This window comes from Hylobates moloch, unplaced genomic scaffold (genome assembly GCF_009828535.3).
Source record: "Hylobates moloch isolate HMO894 unplaced genomic scaffold, HMol_V3 SCAFFOLD_11, whole genome shotgun sequence".
NCBI classification, from domain to species: domain Eukaryota; kingdom Metazoa; phylum Chordata; class Mammalia; order Primates; family Hylobatidae; genus Hylobates; species Hylobates moloch.
The window spans coordinates 60,793,110-60,807,647 of NW_026652286.1; the positions used below are offsets into that span (position 1 = coordinate 60,793,110).

The 14,538-nt window shown below is 37.2% G+C and overlaps 1 protein-coding gene across 4 annotated transcripts in view; it reads right to left on the reverse strand.

Moving 5' to 3' along the window:
* Positions 1 to 14,538, reverse strand: part of GRM5 (glutamate metabotropic receptor 5) — a 578,520-nt gene that overhangs the window by 11,747 nt on the left and 552,235 nt on the right. For 2 of the 4 annotated variants that reach the window (XM_032167124.2, XM_032167125.2), the window contains exon 9: positions 10,814 to 10,909. The exons of the other annotated variants lie outside the window; for them this stretch is intronic. In XM_032167124.2, the coding sequence (XP_032023015.1) occupies positions 10,814 to 10,909 (96 nt within the window). The remainder of the gene's footprint in view (positions 1 to 10,813; positions 10,910 to 14,538) is intronic. 4 annotated transcript variants of the gene reach the window in all.

Genomic DNA, 14,538 nt, shown 5'->3' on the forward strand with positions numbered 1-14,538 from the left:
ATCATTAGGAAGCAAACATTAATAAAGGAAAAAAAAGTTTGACCATCAAAAAAGTCTATGGAATTTATAATTCAATACAGGAATACAGTGTTAAGGTATTCACAAGTGTGACAAAAATGAGGATGGAAAGGAATGTACTGACATGAAAACTACTGCGGAAAAAAAAAAGACTGGGTTTTTCTTATCAGGATTAGAAGAATTCAGAGAAAAAGTTGTTCACTGAGGAAAGAAGTTTCAAGGAAGGATTTGCAAATAAAGTGGATATTAACGAGGTCTTAAGGCTTGGGGATGTTAACATAGCATGGATAAGCAAATCTCAATTAATACATGTATTGCATATATGGAAAGGAAACTAATTCTACATGTCTAATCCCATGAAACTCCTCTAACAGCCCTAAGTGACGTGGATTTTCACCTCTCTCTCAAGTAGCAGTGGTTGCCTGTTTCCACAATAATTCCCCCAGAGAATCTCTCTTACCAGGCTTTTAATCCCTAATAAATTCCTGGTGGGAGGAGAATCACTCGATCCTCTCTTAACTAGTCTTTGGTTTAACAACAACAGGAAGCCCTTTCAGAAGCTGCATGTTCATTCACGGTGGGTTATTAAAGTACTTAATGGTACTAGTACAGTCACTACTTCCCCTGAGTCGTCATAAGGAGCAAGCACCTTAACAAAGGAGAATATGACACGGGAGCATATGCCAAGCATTGGAATTGTGTTGAGTCATCACAAATATTTCCTTCTCAAATCAAACTATTTATTTTGATCCACAATTCTGTTACCTGGACTTGGCCTCAGAACTAAACTACTCTAACTGGTATTAGCTGGTAAAGTGATACAAAATTACAGCTAGATACGAGGAATGAGCTCTGGTGTTCTACAGCACTGTAGGGTGAATATAGTTAACTATAATTTGTTGTATATTTTCAAGAAGCTAGAATAAAGGATTTTGAATGTTCACAACACAAAGAAATGATAAATGTTTGTGGTCATAGCTATGCTAATTACCCTGATTTTGTCATTACACTTGGTATACATGTAAGGAAGCATTCCGTATCCTATAATTGTGTACAATTATTAAGTCTCAACTAAAAATAAGTCAAAAAAATCTCACTAAACTACTCTTCATCCTGACATTTAAGCTGAGATGCTTTAACAGAGATTAGAAGGAATTTTAGATTTTTGTACTTTTTTTTTCAAAATAGGAAATGATTTTTACCAGCAATTACTATAAAGCTCAATTATAATTTAGTAAATAGAGAACAAAGCCAGACATAGCTGTTTTGTGTCTAGAAGCTGCTGCAGTCAGGAAGACTTTGTGGAGGAATTCAGCTTGATGTAAACCTTGAATAAAACATAGAATTGGGATTGGTGGCAAAGAAGAGGAGAATCCTGGAATGATAATAGTTTCCATTTTAATAGAACTTTTCAGCTCACAAGGTGTTTTCACCTATGTCATCATATTTTACCTTCATAACAGCTGTCTAGGGTAGCATTTATCAGATAGTTTTTTAATTACTTATTTACAAGTCTGTTCCCGCACTAAGCCTAGAGCATTCCAAGGGCAGATGCTACATGTATCTCCTGTGCTTAATATGGTGTCTGGTGCAGAGCAGTGCAGAGGAGTGTTAGTGAAATAAAATGAACTATATGATCTTGAATGTTTGATAAAGACAAGTATTATTAACCTTCACTACAGATATGAGAAATGAGGCTTATGGAACTTAACTAAGTCACCCAAGTCAAAGTAAATGGCAGGACAGTGCCCCAAATCTGATGCTAAATCCAGAGTCATTCCCATTGTCTCTGTGCTGAGTGCCAAGATACACACATGAACCAAGGGGCTAACAAGACATACCCTTGTGGAGCATCCAAGATGGCAGTGCCCCAGGCTTTGCCCATAAAACAACCTGATAAATTCTAAAGCTCTGCATCAACATTGCTGAGATAAATCCTGAGGGACTGTAAGATAAAAGTTGTCCCAGGATGTTTAGAATGGTTGCTGGGAAAATAATTTCTGTTTAGGCAAAAGACTCCTTTCTATCTTAGAGCACCTCAGCTGAAGCTTGTGATTTAAATCTGATGTACAAAGGGGATGTTAGTTATGAGGCTTGAATCCTGGGTGCAGATTCACCACCAATATGTTTATTGTCAGTGAAGTCTCTTGGTTTAAGAAGGAAGTTTCTTGGTTATCCTGGTTTTTTTTTTTTTTTTTAATTGGATAAAATGGGCACATGCCTTATATCTGTCAGTTCTAGTCCCATTTCCTGTGGAATTCTTGGGATGCTGAGCAGTGTATCTTTGTACTATTAAAACAAATTTAAATCTACCATGGACACCATTATTTTGCTTAATGTCAATCTTGTTGTTTCCTCAAAGACAATAGAAATCTTTCCTTTCTCTGGACCCGTAGAAAATTAATTGGGTAGGTTAATTAAGATAGTTCCTTAATATTTCCAGATTAAGATATTTTGTTAATATTTCCAGATTAAGATATTTTCTTAATATTTCTAGATTAATTGTGTACCCAATTAATTGGTTACACAAACATACAGCTATTCCTGATGAATGTTTACTTTTTTCTTACAGTTGTAATATATTGGCTTCTGTACACACACACACACACACACACACACACACACATACACACACGTTTCTGATCCCCTCATTTAAATTCTTTTAATCTTTAAAAATATCTGTGCATATGTGTTGTCATATGCATGCTATTAAATTGACTACAAAACTGAGGATTAGAGAGGTTCAAAGAACTTGTGTGCATAAAAGTAGAAAATACTTAAGGTATAAACATCTTGGTAAAGCCAAGATTTTTGATAAGCTACTGATTCTTGGAGGATGGAAGACAGTGTGTGTAAAAGCTTAGTGTGCTTTGAAGGCATGTGAGAGACAGTGGCAAAAAAAGGTTTAAAAATGATTAATAATAAATAACGTTTGTGTTGAAGAATCAGTTCAAACTAACTCATTAAACATAGGATTAGATAAAATGATTGATTTAAATTTTCAGAGCACTCAGCTTTGCTGAGTAACTTCCGTCTACATTTCAATATTACCATTATACATAATGGGAATATGCCAATAAGATTAGTTGGACACAATTCCCAGATTTTATCCATATCTTTAGGTGAGACTAAATAGAAAGTATTCCTTAAAATTCACTTCCCTCTCTAGAGCATACAAGTTTGGACTTGATGACCACATGTCAGGCTGTTCCCATTTTGGCTTGGCATTTTCCATTAGAAATGATTTTGATTTCCTTTTTCCTTTTTTACAGAAAATTATAAGCTAGCAAATCTATTGTTTCATATAAAATATATGCATATATAGTATATAACTACTGAATTATCTACAAAAACTACATTTGTGCATAAATGTGTGCATATAGATGTGTGTGTACATATGTATGTCTATTTACAAAATGTTTTTCACAGGCAAGAACAGCAGCCTCACACAAGGCTTTGACCAGCTCCTCCTTTTTTTCAGTAAAAAGAGTGTTAGATAAGAAGAGAACTGAGCAGAAACTGAGATGAGAGAGTCATAGAATTCAAGTATTCCTGTTACATTTCTGTATTACGTTTTTTACAGGCTAAGAAAAGAGACTGTTCAATTTAATAATATAAAAAATAGAATATGTTCAATTTAATAATATAAAAATAGAATATACTCTGAGTAGTTAGTAATTCTTTCAGAAAAATAAGAAAAGATAATTAGAAATCTGGTTAATATTTGTGGTACTTAATAAAGCTAGTAAATTTCAATTCCAGTCACCAAACATTAGTTAATCTTTTTGGTTTTTGCTGGTCTTATAAGGACTTATCTGGAAAAATGCTTATAATAAGATCTCAAGGATTATTATAAGCTACTCAGCATACATAATTTTGATGCTATGTTTTTTGATTAACTTCTTAATAAAATTAATTGGCAAATGGTATCGAAGGTAAGAATGACAATAGATGGTTCATCAATAAATGGTTTCAGGGTCAAATAAATGGTTTCAGGGTCACATAAGTTAAACAAATGAAACTAATCTCTGATGAATTTATCAACTTTTTATGTAACTATTGATTGAGAATTTCCAAGAAGGGCATATGAGCATATATGGTGGCTCCATTATTGTTAGCCATACTGTCATCCCTGCTTCCCTCCAATCCTGACCACCATCCAAATCTTGGCCTTATTATTGGTACCACAGATTTAAAATCTTTGTGTAGACTATTGCTCTTGCAGGTTCCATCAGAGTGAGTTTTATTTCTTTATTAAGATTGTCATTTCCTTTAGAGTGGAGATTATTTTATACTTCCCCAAACACCCCATGGTCCCTAAAACAATGCTACCTACATACACAAAAATTATCCGGGCACTTTTAGTGAGTGGTTGATTGAATCAACAGACTCCTCACACTGTTAAGTACTGAAGACATAAAAGTGAACAATACATTTTTGTTTTGTGGCCTTAAAAACCTCAAGTTTAATGAGAAGACACAGGCAACTAGATAATATGCAATATCAGATGTAAAGGTAAAATACATTAGAATTATGAAGTTGGGCAGAGTCTAGCTAGACTAAGACTTTTAAAAACGTCAAGGAGGAATGGACATTAGAGTTGGGTTTTGAAACCTGAGGAGGTTTGCTAGGTAGAGCAGGAATGGGGTTTCCTTCTCCCTGGAAGAAGATGGATAGAAAGAGAAATGAAGGATAATCCAGATAGAAACATAGCATGTCTTAAGTCTTAAGATGTGCTGTTGTAGAAAATAGTCAGCATGTTTGGAGACTTGTATATCTGGGATGTCTGAAAAGGAGAACATATGTACAGAAGCAGAAGGAATAATGGTCAAATAGTTAGGTTAGGGTTAGTTTATGAAGAACCTTGTATTCTGAGTGCATGAGTTTGTATTTTTTTTTTCCTGGGTGGCTGATAACATAGTGATTATAGTGTGTGAATTGCAGAATCAGACTGAGTTGGGCTCTAATATGGGCTTCACCATATTAGATTTAAAAAGATTAAATGAGCAATCATGCAGATAAAGCATTTGACACAGTGTCTCAGGTATCTAAGTACTCAATAAATGTTGGCTGCTTTTATAGGTAAACATGGGAGAACATGAATTTTAAAACAGGGAAATTATATCATTGAATTTATTCTTTTGTTATCATTAGATTTTGTTTTACTTACTTTTCCAGAATTGATTTTTGAGCAAACAACCATGGTGGCAGGGTAGAGAAAGACAAGACAAAATAGTAAATACATAAAAAACAACCTTTCTAAACTGGGTGGCCTTGGATAGTAAGAGCACATGCCAAAATTTATTGAATGCCTATTGTGTGTCAGGCAATATGCTAAGTGCTGTACTTATATAATTCCATTTAATTTTCACAACATCATAGTAAGATAAGTGCTATAATATAATCTGACGTTTATAGAAAATGGATATTAAAGAGTTGAAATGGCACTCCGAGGTCACACACTGGCTAGTGCCAGAACCAGATATTGAAGTTCCTTCGATTTTAGATTTTTCATGAGATTGCTCTACTGTGTATGTTATTTTATTTCCCTGATCCTCATTTTTCCTGTGTGTAGCATGGAAAGAAAAAAATTATACCTTCTTTATATGTTCTTGGGAGAACTTAATGCAGAACCTTCATGAAGGGACTAGTATAGTGTGTGATACATGGTAATCATAGCAATGTTACTAATTCTTCTTCTTCTTATTATTTTTTAGAGTATGTTAGAATATTAATATGGAATTGACTTTGGAGATAAAGTGAAGATTATTGTAGAAATTCTAATCTGTTCTCAAAAACCAGCTGGCTTCTATTGTCTGTACTGGAAGGGCAGAATCTTTCTTTTATCTATGGAGTTTAAATTATATAACTATATGCCTTACACTTTCTGAATACTCAATTTAGATCTGTTATTATGTGTTATTCTGTTACTTTTAATTCTGTTTGTACTGGTATAAACTATAGCATGTGATAAGAAATGGGGACTTAATCTGAGGCATAAACTCTCCTGTGTTACAGGGGTTTTATATTGCATTGCAGTTATCTGTTTTTCTGACTGTTTCTCAATAGACTGCAGATTTTCAAGGGCATTAATTATATCTTGGTCATCCATTTATCTCTAGAGTCTTTTGAGTGCTTGGTTCATAATAGGTGCTTAATAAATGAGCTTTACCTGAAGGAAGAAATAATTGAATGAATGAAAGGCAATCCTTACACAAGACATTATATTTGGGGCTATCTGAGGTCCTATTCATTTAACAAGGACTATTATGACATGACTCTTACCAAATTCTCCAAGGTTTTATTAAACATTTATACCTACTAAAATTAGATGCTGCATATCACAGGTGAAAATCAGTTACTCAACTAATTGAAAGTTAATAGTTCGCATAGCTTATATCACAAAAGAGTAATAATAATAATTCTCTTTTTGTTCAAAAATAACCCCATACCACCCTCCTTCCTTCTGGCACTGGAGGGGGACTAGAGATCTATTTCATTTGACTGAGGGAGCCCTTCCTCAAAGATAGACTAGGAGGCTCAGAATGTCTTTGTTTCTCCTACATGGCCTACAACATGAGCACATCAGAAAGCAGATTCCAGCCAGGAGTGGTGGCTCACGCCTGTAATCCCAGCATTTTGGGAGGCCTAGGTGGGTGGATCACAAGGTCAGGAGTTCGAGACCAGCCTGGCGAACATAGTAATACCCCGTCTCTACTAAAAATACAAAAAATTAGCCAGGCGTGATGGCGGGCATCTGTAATTCCAGCTACTCAGGAGGCTGAGGCAGGAGAATCGCTTGAACCTGGGAGGCAGAAGTTTCAGTGAGCCAAGATCGCACCATTGCACTCCAGCCTGGGTGACAGTGCAGACTCTGTCTAAAAAAAAAAAAAAAAGCAAGCAAGCAGATTCCAAGTACTCCAATGCCATGCCCCTGCTGACACAGAAGATAATAACATTCAGTGTTGAGGTTTCAGTCATTCAGTCATTCCTGAGGCTGGACCATCTTGCCAGGAACTCACATGGTAACAGGGTTTAGAGAATTTCAGTTCTTAGAGCCACCTCCCTGTTTAGGACTCTCTTTCACTTCTCCTGCAAATCAGGAGGATTCTGCTCTGAATCACACTTAGACTGTCCACTGTGAAAATATGAAAAGATGACAAGTTATACTATATTCAGACATAAGGTTAAAAAAAAGCCTCTTCACATAAAGGGAAAACAGCAACATATTTCAGGAAGCTAGTATGCTATGGGTACATATTATATTCTCATTCCTTTCCCAGCATGAGGGTTGAGGGAGGAGGGCAGAAGTAAGGAAGCATCTGTCTAAGGCCCTGCTAATGTTACAGATCAGAAAATAATGCTCTGCTCTGCTTCAACTGTAAACACTGTGAAATGCTTTCTTTCCCCACCAGGCAACTGGGCTCTGGGATAATCATCCTAGGCACGAATTCATAGAGTACTGTCCATTCTACAGCTTCATTATAGAAAACAGGCAAATGAGATGCAGAGTGACACTCTTGGTTTTCTGTGGTTGTTTGAGCTCCCCTTAACCCCTCCCTGGAACTAGTTATTCAATAATGGCCACAGAATAGTCCCAGATATTTGCAGAGTAAATGTGACGCTTGGCTTTGACTCCTGGAAGCAATGGGGGGTGGAGTAGGGATGAATTACAAAGAAAGGCCTTATTAGCTGACACTAAAAGTACCTATAAAAGTCTCATGTACATAGAGGTAACCTTTCTCCAGCCCTTCTATTCAATTCCTGAGTAAGCAAATTTGGATTAACTACTCCAACCCCTTACTTAGAAACTGCTTCCATCACAGTTATCTCCTCTCTGATATCTTTCTATTAATGTTCATTTTAAACTTATTTCTCCTGGATAAATGTTATGTGTGTGCTGGCATGTGTGTCTGTGTTTATGTGAACAAATGTGAAGTTGGAAAAAAATATACCAAGACCTTGTGAATTTTGGCCTCTCTTTTCATACATCTCTAGGCCTTTTCTACTCCCTAAGGGAAAGCTTAAGCATGGCAGGTCTCTCCTCTCTCTCTCTCTCTCTCTGTGTGTGTGTGTGTGTGTGTGTGTGTGTGTGTGTGTGTGTGTGTGTGTGTGTGTGTGTGTGTGTGTGTGTGTGTGTGTGTGTGTGTGTGTGTGAGTTTTTATATAGTGCTAAAGAAATGAGAAGGAAGAGATACTAGGAAGGGAAGATCATTTGTTCCCAATTAACTCTGCTTATCTGTGTGGCTGAGGTGGATGATCTAACACAATTGTATTTATTGTAGCATGCATTATTCCCCTCTCCTCCACCAGGATATACCAATGTATCAAGCCTTTCTATTATCTCGGCTATATCCAAACAAGTGAGGAAACAAAAATTAAATGATATCTTGCTGTTGTAGAGAAACTCAGACCATTCTTGCTGGAGATACGTCAAGTGATTACATTTGTAGATCTGGACCTGACCCAAGGAAGCCTGGTATGTTTATCTGGGATCTCCTACTCTCCGTGTACTACCCTCTCTGTCCCTTTCTCCTCATTCTCAATCAAGACAGGCTTGAGCAAATCTAATTTCTGGGATGATCAGATCTAAAGCTCTAAGTATTGACTAAACACTGCTAAGAGCATCGCATGGCATAATTGAGACCAAATGCTTGCCACAAACAGCTCCATGTCATCTCCTACATGAATGGATTACTCTAAAATATCAGTTCATGCACTGGCTTCATTGAGATGACCTAGGAAACTTGTTACATGACACATTCCTAAGTTGTATTGCCCAATATTTTGCCTCAGTCTGTTTGATAGTCAGCTAAGTTTGCCAGGTTTGGGAACTCCAGTTTTAGACCTCAAATTAGAAGTCACTCTGGGAAGAGCCCTTGAGCACTCATTTGGTGAAGTCACTTTCACCTTGTCCAGCTTACTCTGGTGCTGTTTGCCTAATTTTCAAGGACATGAATTATGCTACTTTGTTATATCTAAGTGGAAGGAAAATAGGAGCCCCAATAGCATTCTGTTGAGTCACTCCCACAAAATGATCCTCTGAGACTCATTTTGCAGATGCACTGAGATCCAAAGATAGCTGTATAAAGGGATTGTAGGCATAAGGCCGTCAGATACACCAAAGTGCACACATATATGCCTACACATGTACACACACTATCATTGCCTTGTCTCGGAGAGCCGTAGACAAAGTTGGCCAAGCCCTTGGCCAGGGCTATTACGAATGATTGCTCAAACTGTATGCTGAACAGTTCTGGGCACCATTTTCATAGACTGCAAAGTGAATAGTCCTCCAGCAGTTGTGCAATATGGTGGGCCTTGGAAAAATTTAGTCATTATTTTGAAAATAGGAAGGAGCCCACCACCGAGGAAGCAAACACAATGTTTGTGGTGAAATTTCAACAGGATTTTCTTCTTGTTATGCAATTAGGTCTCAAGCTCTGCTCTCAGCACATGGACACACATATGCACACACTATTCTTATTGAATTTTTCCTTTTCTCTAATCCACGATGATTTGCAAAAGTTTTCCTTCCATACCTCTACACCACAGATGGATTGAGAAATGTCACAACAAATTAGAAGTGAAGAGTTAAGTCATGGCAAGTGACTCCTCAACTCAAGACTACTTCAACATTCTAGAACTGTTTAATGTCAATCTTGACTGTCTTTGTCTCCAGGGCCCTTTTCTTTTTTCTCTCTTTCTTTTTTATTTTTGAGACAGAGTTTTCACTCTCGTTGACTAGGTTGGAGTGCAATGGCATGATATTGACTCACTGCAACCTCCGCCTCCTGGGTTCAAGCAGTCCTCCAGCCTCAGTCTCCTGAGTAGCTAGAATTACAAGCGTGTGTCACCATGTTTGGCTAATTTTCGTGTTTTTAGTAGAGACGGGGTTTCACCACGTTGGCCAGGCTGTTCTTGAACTCCTGACCTCAGCTGATCCACTCGCCTCGGCCTCCCAAAGTGTTGGGATTACAGGCATGAGCCAACGCGCCCGGCCCCAGGGCCCTTTTCTTAAAACCAAATCCCATGCAATAAAGCACGTTTATTTCATGCAACACAGCTTAGTTAATGCTTATAGTTCCAAATACTCCGGTTTACTAGGTACAACTCAATCGCGAGTGCCTAGTATAAAGGAACATGCACAGCACAGCAACAGAGAATGTTCATCACCAAACACAAGGAAGTAAAGGAGATGCAAAGCTATGGTAGCTAGAGGAGGATTAGCTTTCCTGATTTCAGTTCGAGAAAAGCCACTTGTCTCTACAGTCCACTAGTTTGGCAAGGCATTTGCCCTTGGCTGTGAGATGATGTTACATTCAAAGTAAGGTATATTAATTTCCAGGCTTGTCCAGGATCAGGGGCTGGAGTCTTCCCTCAATTGTAGTCCTTTCCTTAAAACCAGTTCTAAGCTTTTGCATTTGTTTTATTAAGTGATTGGGTAGCCCTGAAATATGAATTTCCTCCAATCTCTTCCACTTTGCAAACTCCAGAACCATTTGACCAATAAGTTAAAACCCAGAGGAGGACTGACTGTGAGCTAAGGCTTCAGACATGCAAAGCGCACAACCCTGGGAAACAGCAGCATCTGGGACAGGAGGCTCCCATTACTACACATGAGGACATCATAGGTTTTGCAAATCAAACACACACAGGAAACCAGTAGTAGCCCAGGTTGGACACACTGTATGAGTTGCACAGTTGAGTGAGGACCCAGACCAGGGAGCCACCTGTTCCTCTAGCTTGCATACATTTATTTCACACCACCTCAGGCCACTCATAGTTTGCTTACCTGCTCATTGTTGCTCTCCCACCATTCCCCATACTCCCTTTGGGGGTGAAACACTCTATTTCCGACTTGTGCTGGGCCAGTCTCCTGTCTTTGTACCTGGTGAGCATGAACAAGGACAGGAGCAAACAGAAAGACGTGATTGTGTGCTTAACTCCCAGGCTGAGGAAGGGCCGTGACTGTGGAAATGGTCACCCTGTGCCAAAACGGGGGTTCCTGCTTCTCAATGCAATGACCAACCTGTGATACTTATTAGATGAATGTAATGGCATATGAACAACATCAGGGATGATGTTGTTACTTTTTGGTTAAACCACATTTAACCCATTCTTTCACATTGCCTATTAAACTGTGAATGTGTCACATTTAATAGTCAATGGTAAACGGTGTGCAATTTCTAGCATCTTAGAAAAAGATGAATATCAATCAATACATTGGAATCTATTCAGTGCTTACCATGTGTCAGACACTATGCTAGAACTTTACCTAAATTGTATCCTGGCAACAGCCCTGGGCCAGAGGCTTTGTTATCATTTCCATTTTACTGATGAAGAAACCTAAGATTATAGAGGTTAAGTAAATTAACTAAAGATTAGTTAATTAAGTAAGTGGTTGGGCTGGATTTTGAATACAGGGAATCAAAGTTTAGAAATCACACTTTAGCCATTATAATGTGTTGCCTTCCATTATCAAGTTTTTAAGCTAATTATTATCTTGAGCAAGGCCTCATTGAGTGATACCATTCTGGGTGTTGTTAGACATTGGTAATAACAGAGGAGAGAAGACATGTTCTTTGGATATTAAAAGTTTCTATAACCATTAAGCTAAAGTTTGACTGTCAGTATTGGGATGCCGCCATTATTTTTGTATTATAATTGGCAGTTCACTGCCCTTTGAAGATACCAGATATTTCATCTGAAACAAGTGATGAGATTCCCAATATTACTCTTCTACGTGGTGCATCAAGATGAGTTCTTGTATTTCAATGACAGTTTTTTGAGCTAACATGATTTCACAGAAATAACCTCTTTTACTCATTGGTTCGATTATGTAAGGTTGTTAAAAAAGAACTGTTATTTCCATTTGCCAGATGAGGAAGCTAGATTTACTTAACTGACTTCGTGAAAGTCACAAGCCTCATCAGTAGAGAATAACCACCAGTAGAGCTTGCAGGGGCCCAAAGCTCTTAAAGGTTTTATTACCTTTTCGCTAATTAAACTAGAGCCTGGTATAATACCACTTCATCCACCTTCCTGGTATCCAATAGGCTATGATAAAAGGAGTTACTGTAATAAGACTTGTTTATCTCAGTACAGTCACACTCTTTTTATTTTCCTGCTGTTTCGAAAGTAGTATAAAATAAAACAAAATGCAACAAAGTCAACATCATTATTGATCCCGGCGCAGAGGCCTTCCTCTTAACTTTTTTCCCTTCTAAAATGTTTAAAGTATCTAGTATTTGAAGAAAAATGGCTTATTACATTAAGCAAAATGAATTTAATGGATTACCTATTTAACGGACATTAGTTGAGCATTTATTAAATCCTAGGTAATGGAGTTTGCACTACAGATGTAAAGATAAGTAATCTGCAGGCCTTGCCTGATAGAATTTACCTAACAGTAGGAGAAGGAAGGAAAGAAGAAATACATACACAAGTGACTTTAGGTGTAGGCATAAAGAAGAGAGGAAAAGAACTTAGGGACTTTGTTAAAGGAGGTAAATCATCAGACCAAGCTAGATTGAGTAGACTTAATTTTACTAAGAAAATACCTTAGAAGTACCAATGGCCAAATGATGCTCAATGTTTCAGTGCAAAGTATTTTGTGCTTATTTGTGAATTGGATTGTTCAACCAAAATACTACTCTACAGCTCAAATTAAAAAATATTGATAGAATAATAAATTATTGGTGGTCATACAGTTCCTTACAAAGGGATCCTTAACATATTTTTGAATATTTTCTGTTAGGCTAATTGTGAATTAATCATTAAATATTTCACAGATGAGTTAAGAAACCTACAGTCTTCATGCTTATAAGCTCTTCTCTCTCTTTCTCTTTCTCTCATGACCACACACTCTGCCAGGTGACCTCTGTTTATGAAATATGGGATAGATCCTAAGCATCCTATTCTATCTATCAAACTCTAACCTCTGTGAAGAAAAAGGAATGCTTACACACTGCTGATGGGAATGGAAATTAGTTCAGCCACTGTGGAAATCAGCTTGGCAATTTCTCAAAGAACTTACAGCAGAACTACCATTTGACCCAGAAATCCCGTTACTGGGCATATACCTAAAGGAATATAAATCTCTCTACCATAAAGACATATCCATGTATATGTTCACTGCAGCACTATTCACTATTCCTATAACAAAGTCATGGAATCAACCTAAATGCCCATCAATGGTAAACTGGATAAAGAAAATGTGGTACATATACATCATAGAATACTATGCAGTCATAAAAAGAATGAGATGAGGTCCTTTACACATGGATAGCACAGGAGGGCATTATCCTAACCAAAGTAATGGAGAAACAGAAAACCAAGTACTTCATGTTTTCATTTATAAATGGGAGCTTAACATTGAGTATGCATGGACACAAAGGGAAAAATAGACACTGGGGCCTCCTCGAGGGTGGAGGGTGGGAGGAGAGTGAGGATCAAAAAACTACCTACCAGGTACTATACTTATTACCTGGGTGATGAAATAATCTGCACATTATACCCCTGCAACACACAACTTACCTATAAAACAAACCTGCACATATATCCCTGAATCTAAAAGTTTAGAAAAACCATAGAAACAAGACAAAAAACAAAAAACAAAAACAAAACCTAACTGCTTTTGGTAAAAGCTTTCACTGACATATAAAAAAGAAAATAATGAAAATTCTAAACAAACAATAATAACAAAACTCATTTTAAAAATGTGAGCAATGTCTTAGACCTTTTGGAACTTTCAAGCAGTTTTTATATTCAATGCAAGCTGAAAATGGCATTAATACAGAATGGGAAACTCATCATTGCTTTCAGATAGGACCCTTCTTGCCTGTCTGTACCTGTAATTACATTCACCAAATATTTAAATAGACCATGTTTTTATTCATTCACTTACTCATTATCCCATTTACCAGTAATATGCTGTTCAAAGTTACTAATAGCTTTAATAGTCTCAACTGTTGAGTTTAAAAACTCAATATTTTTTTCCAGTTGAGTTTATTTTAGAAATATGGAATTGTCGTTCTCTGTATTAATGACAATTCCATATTTCTAAAATAAACTCAACTGGAAACAAAATGTTGAGTTTTTAAACTCAACAGTTGAGACTATTAAAGCTATTAGTAACTTTGAACAGCATATTACTGGTAAATGGGATAATGAGTAAGTGAATGAATAAAAACATGGTCTATTTAAATATTTGGTGAATATAATTACAGGTACAGACAGAGTTGGAACCAACCCAAATGTCCAACAACGATAGACTGGATTAAGAAAATGTGGCACATATACACCATGGAATACTATGCAGCCATAAAAAATGATGAGTTCGTGTCCTTTGTAGGGACATGGATGAAACTGGAAAACATCATTCTCAGTAAACTATCGCAAGGACAAAAAAACAAACACCACGTGTTCTCACTCATAGGTGGGAATTGAACAATGAGAACTCATGGACACAGGAAGGGGAACATCACACTCCGGGGACTGTTGTGGGGTGGGGGGAGG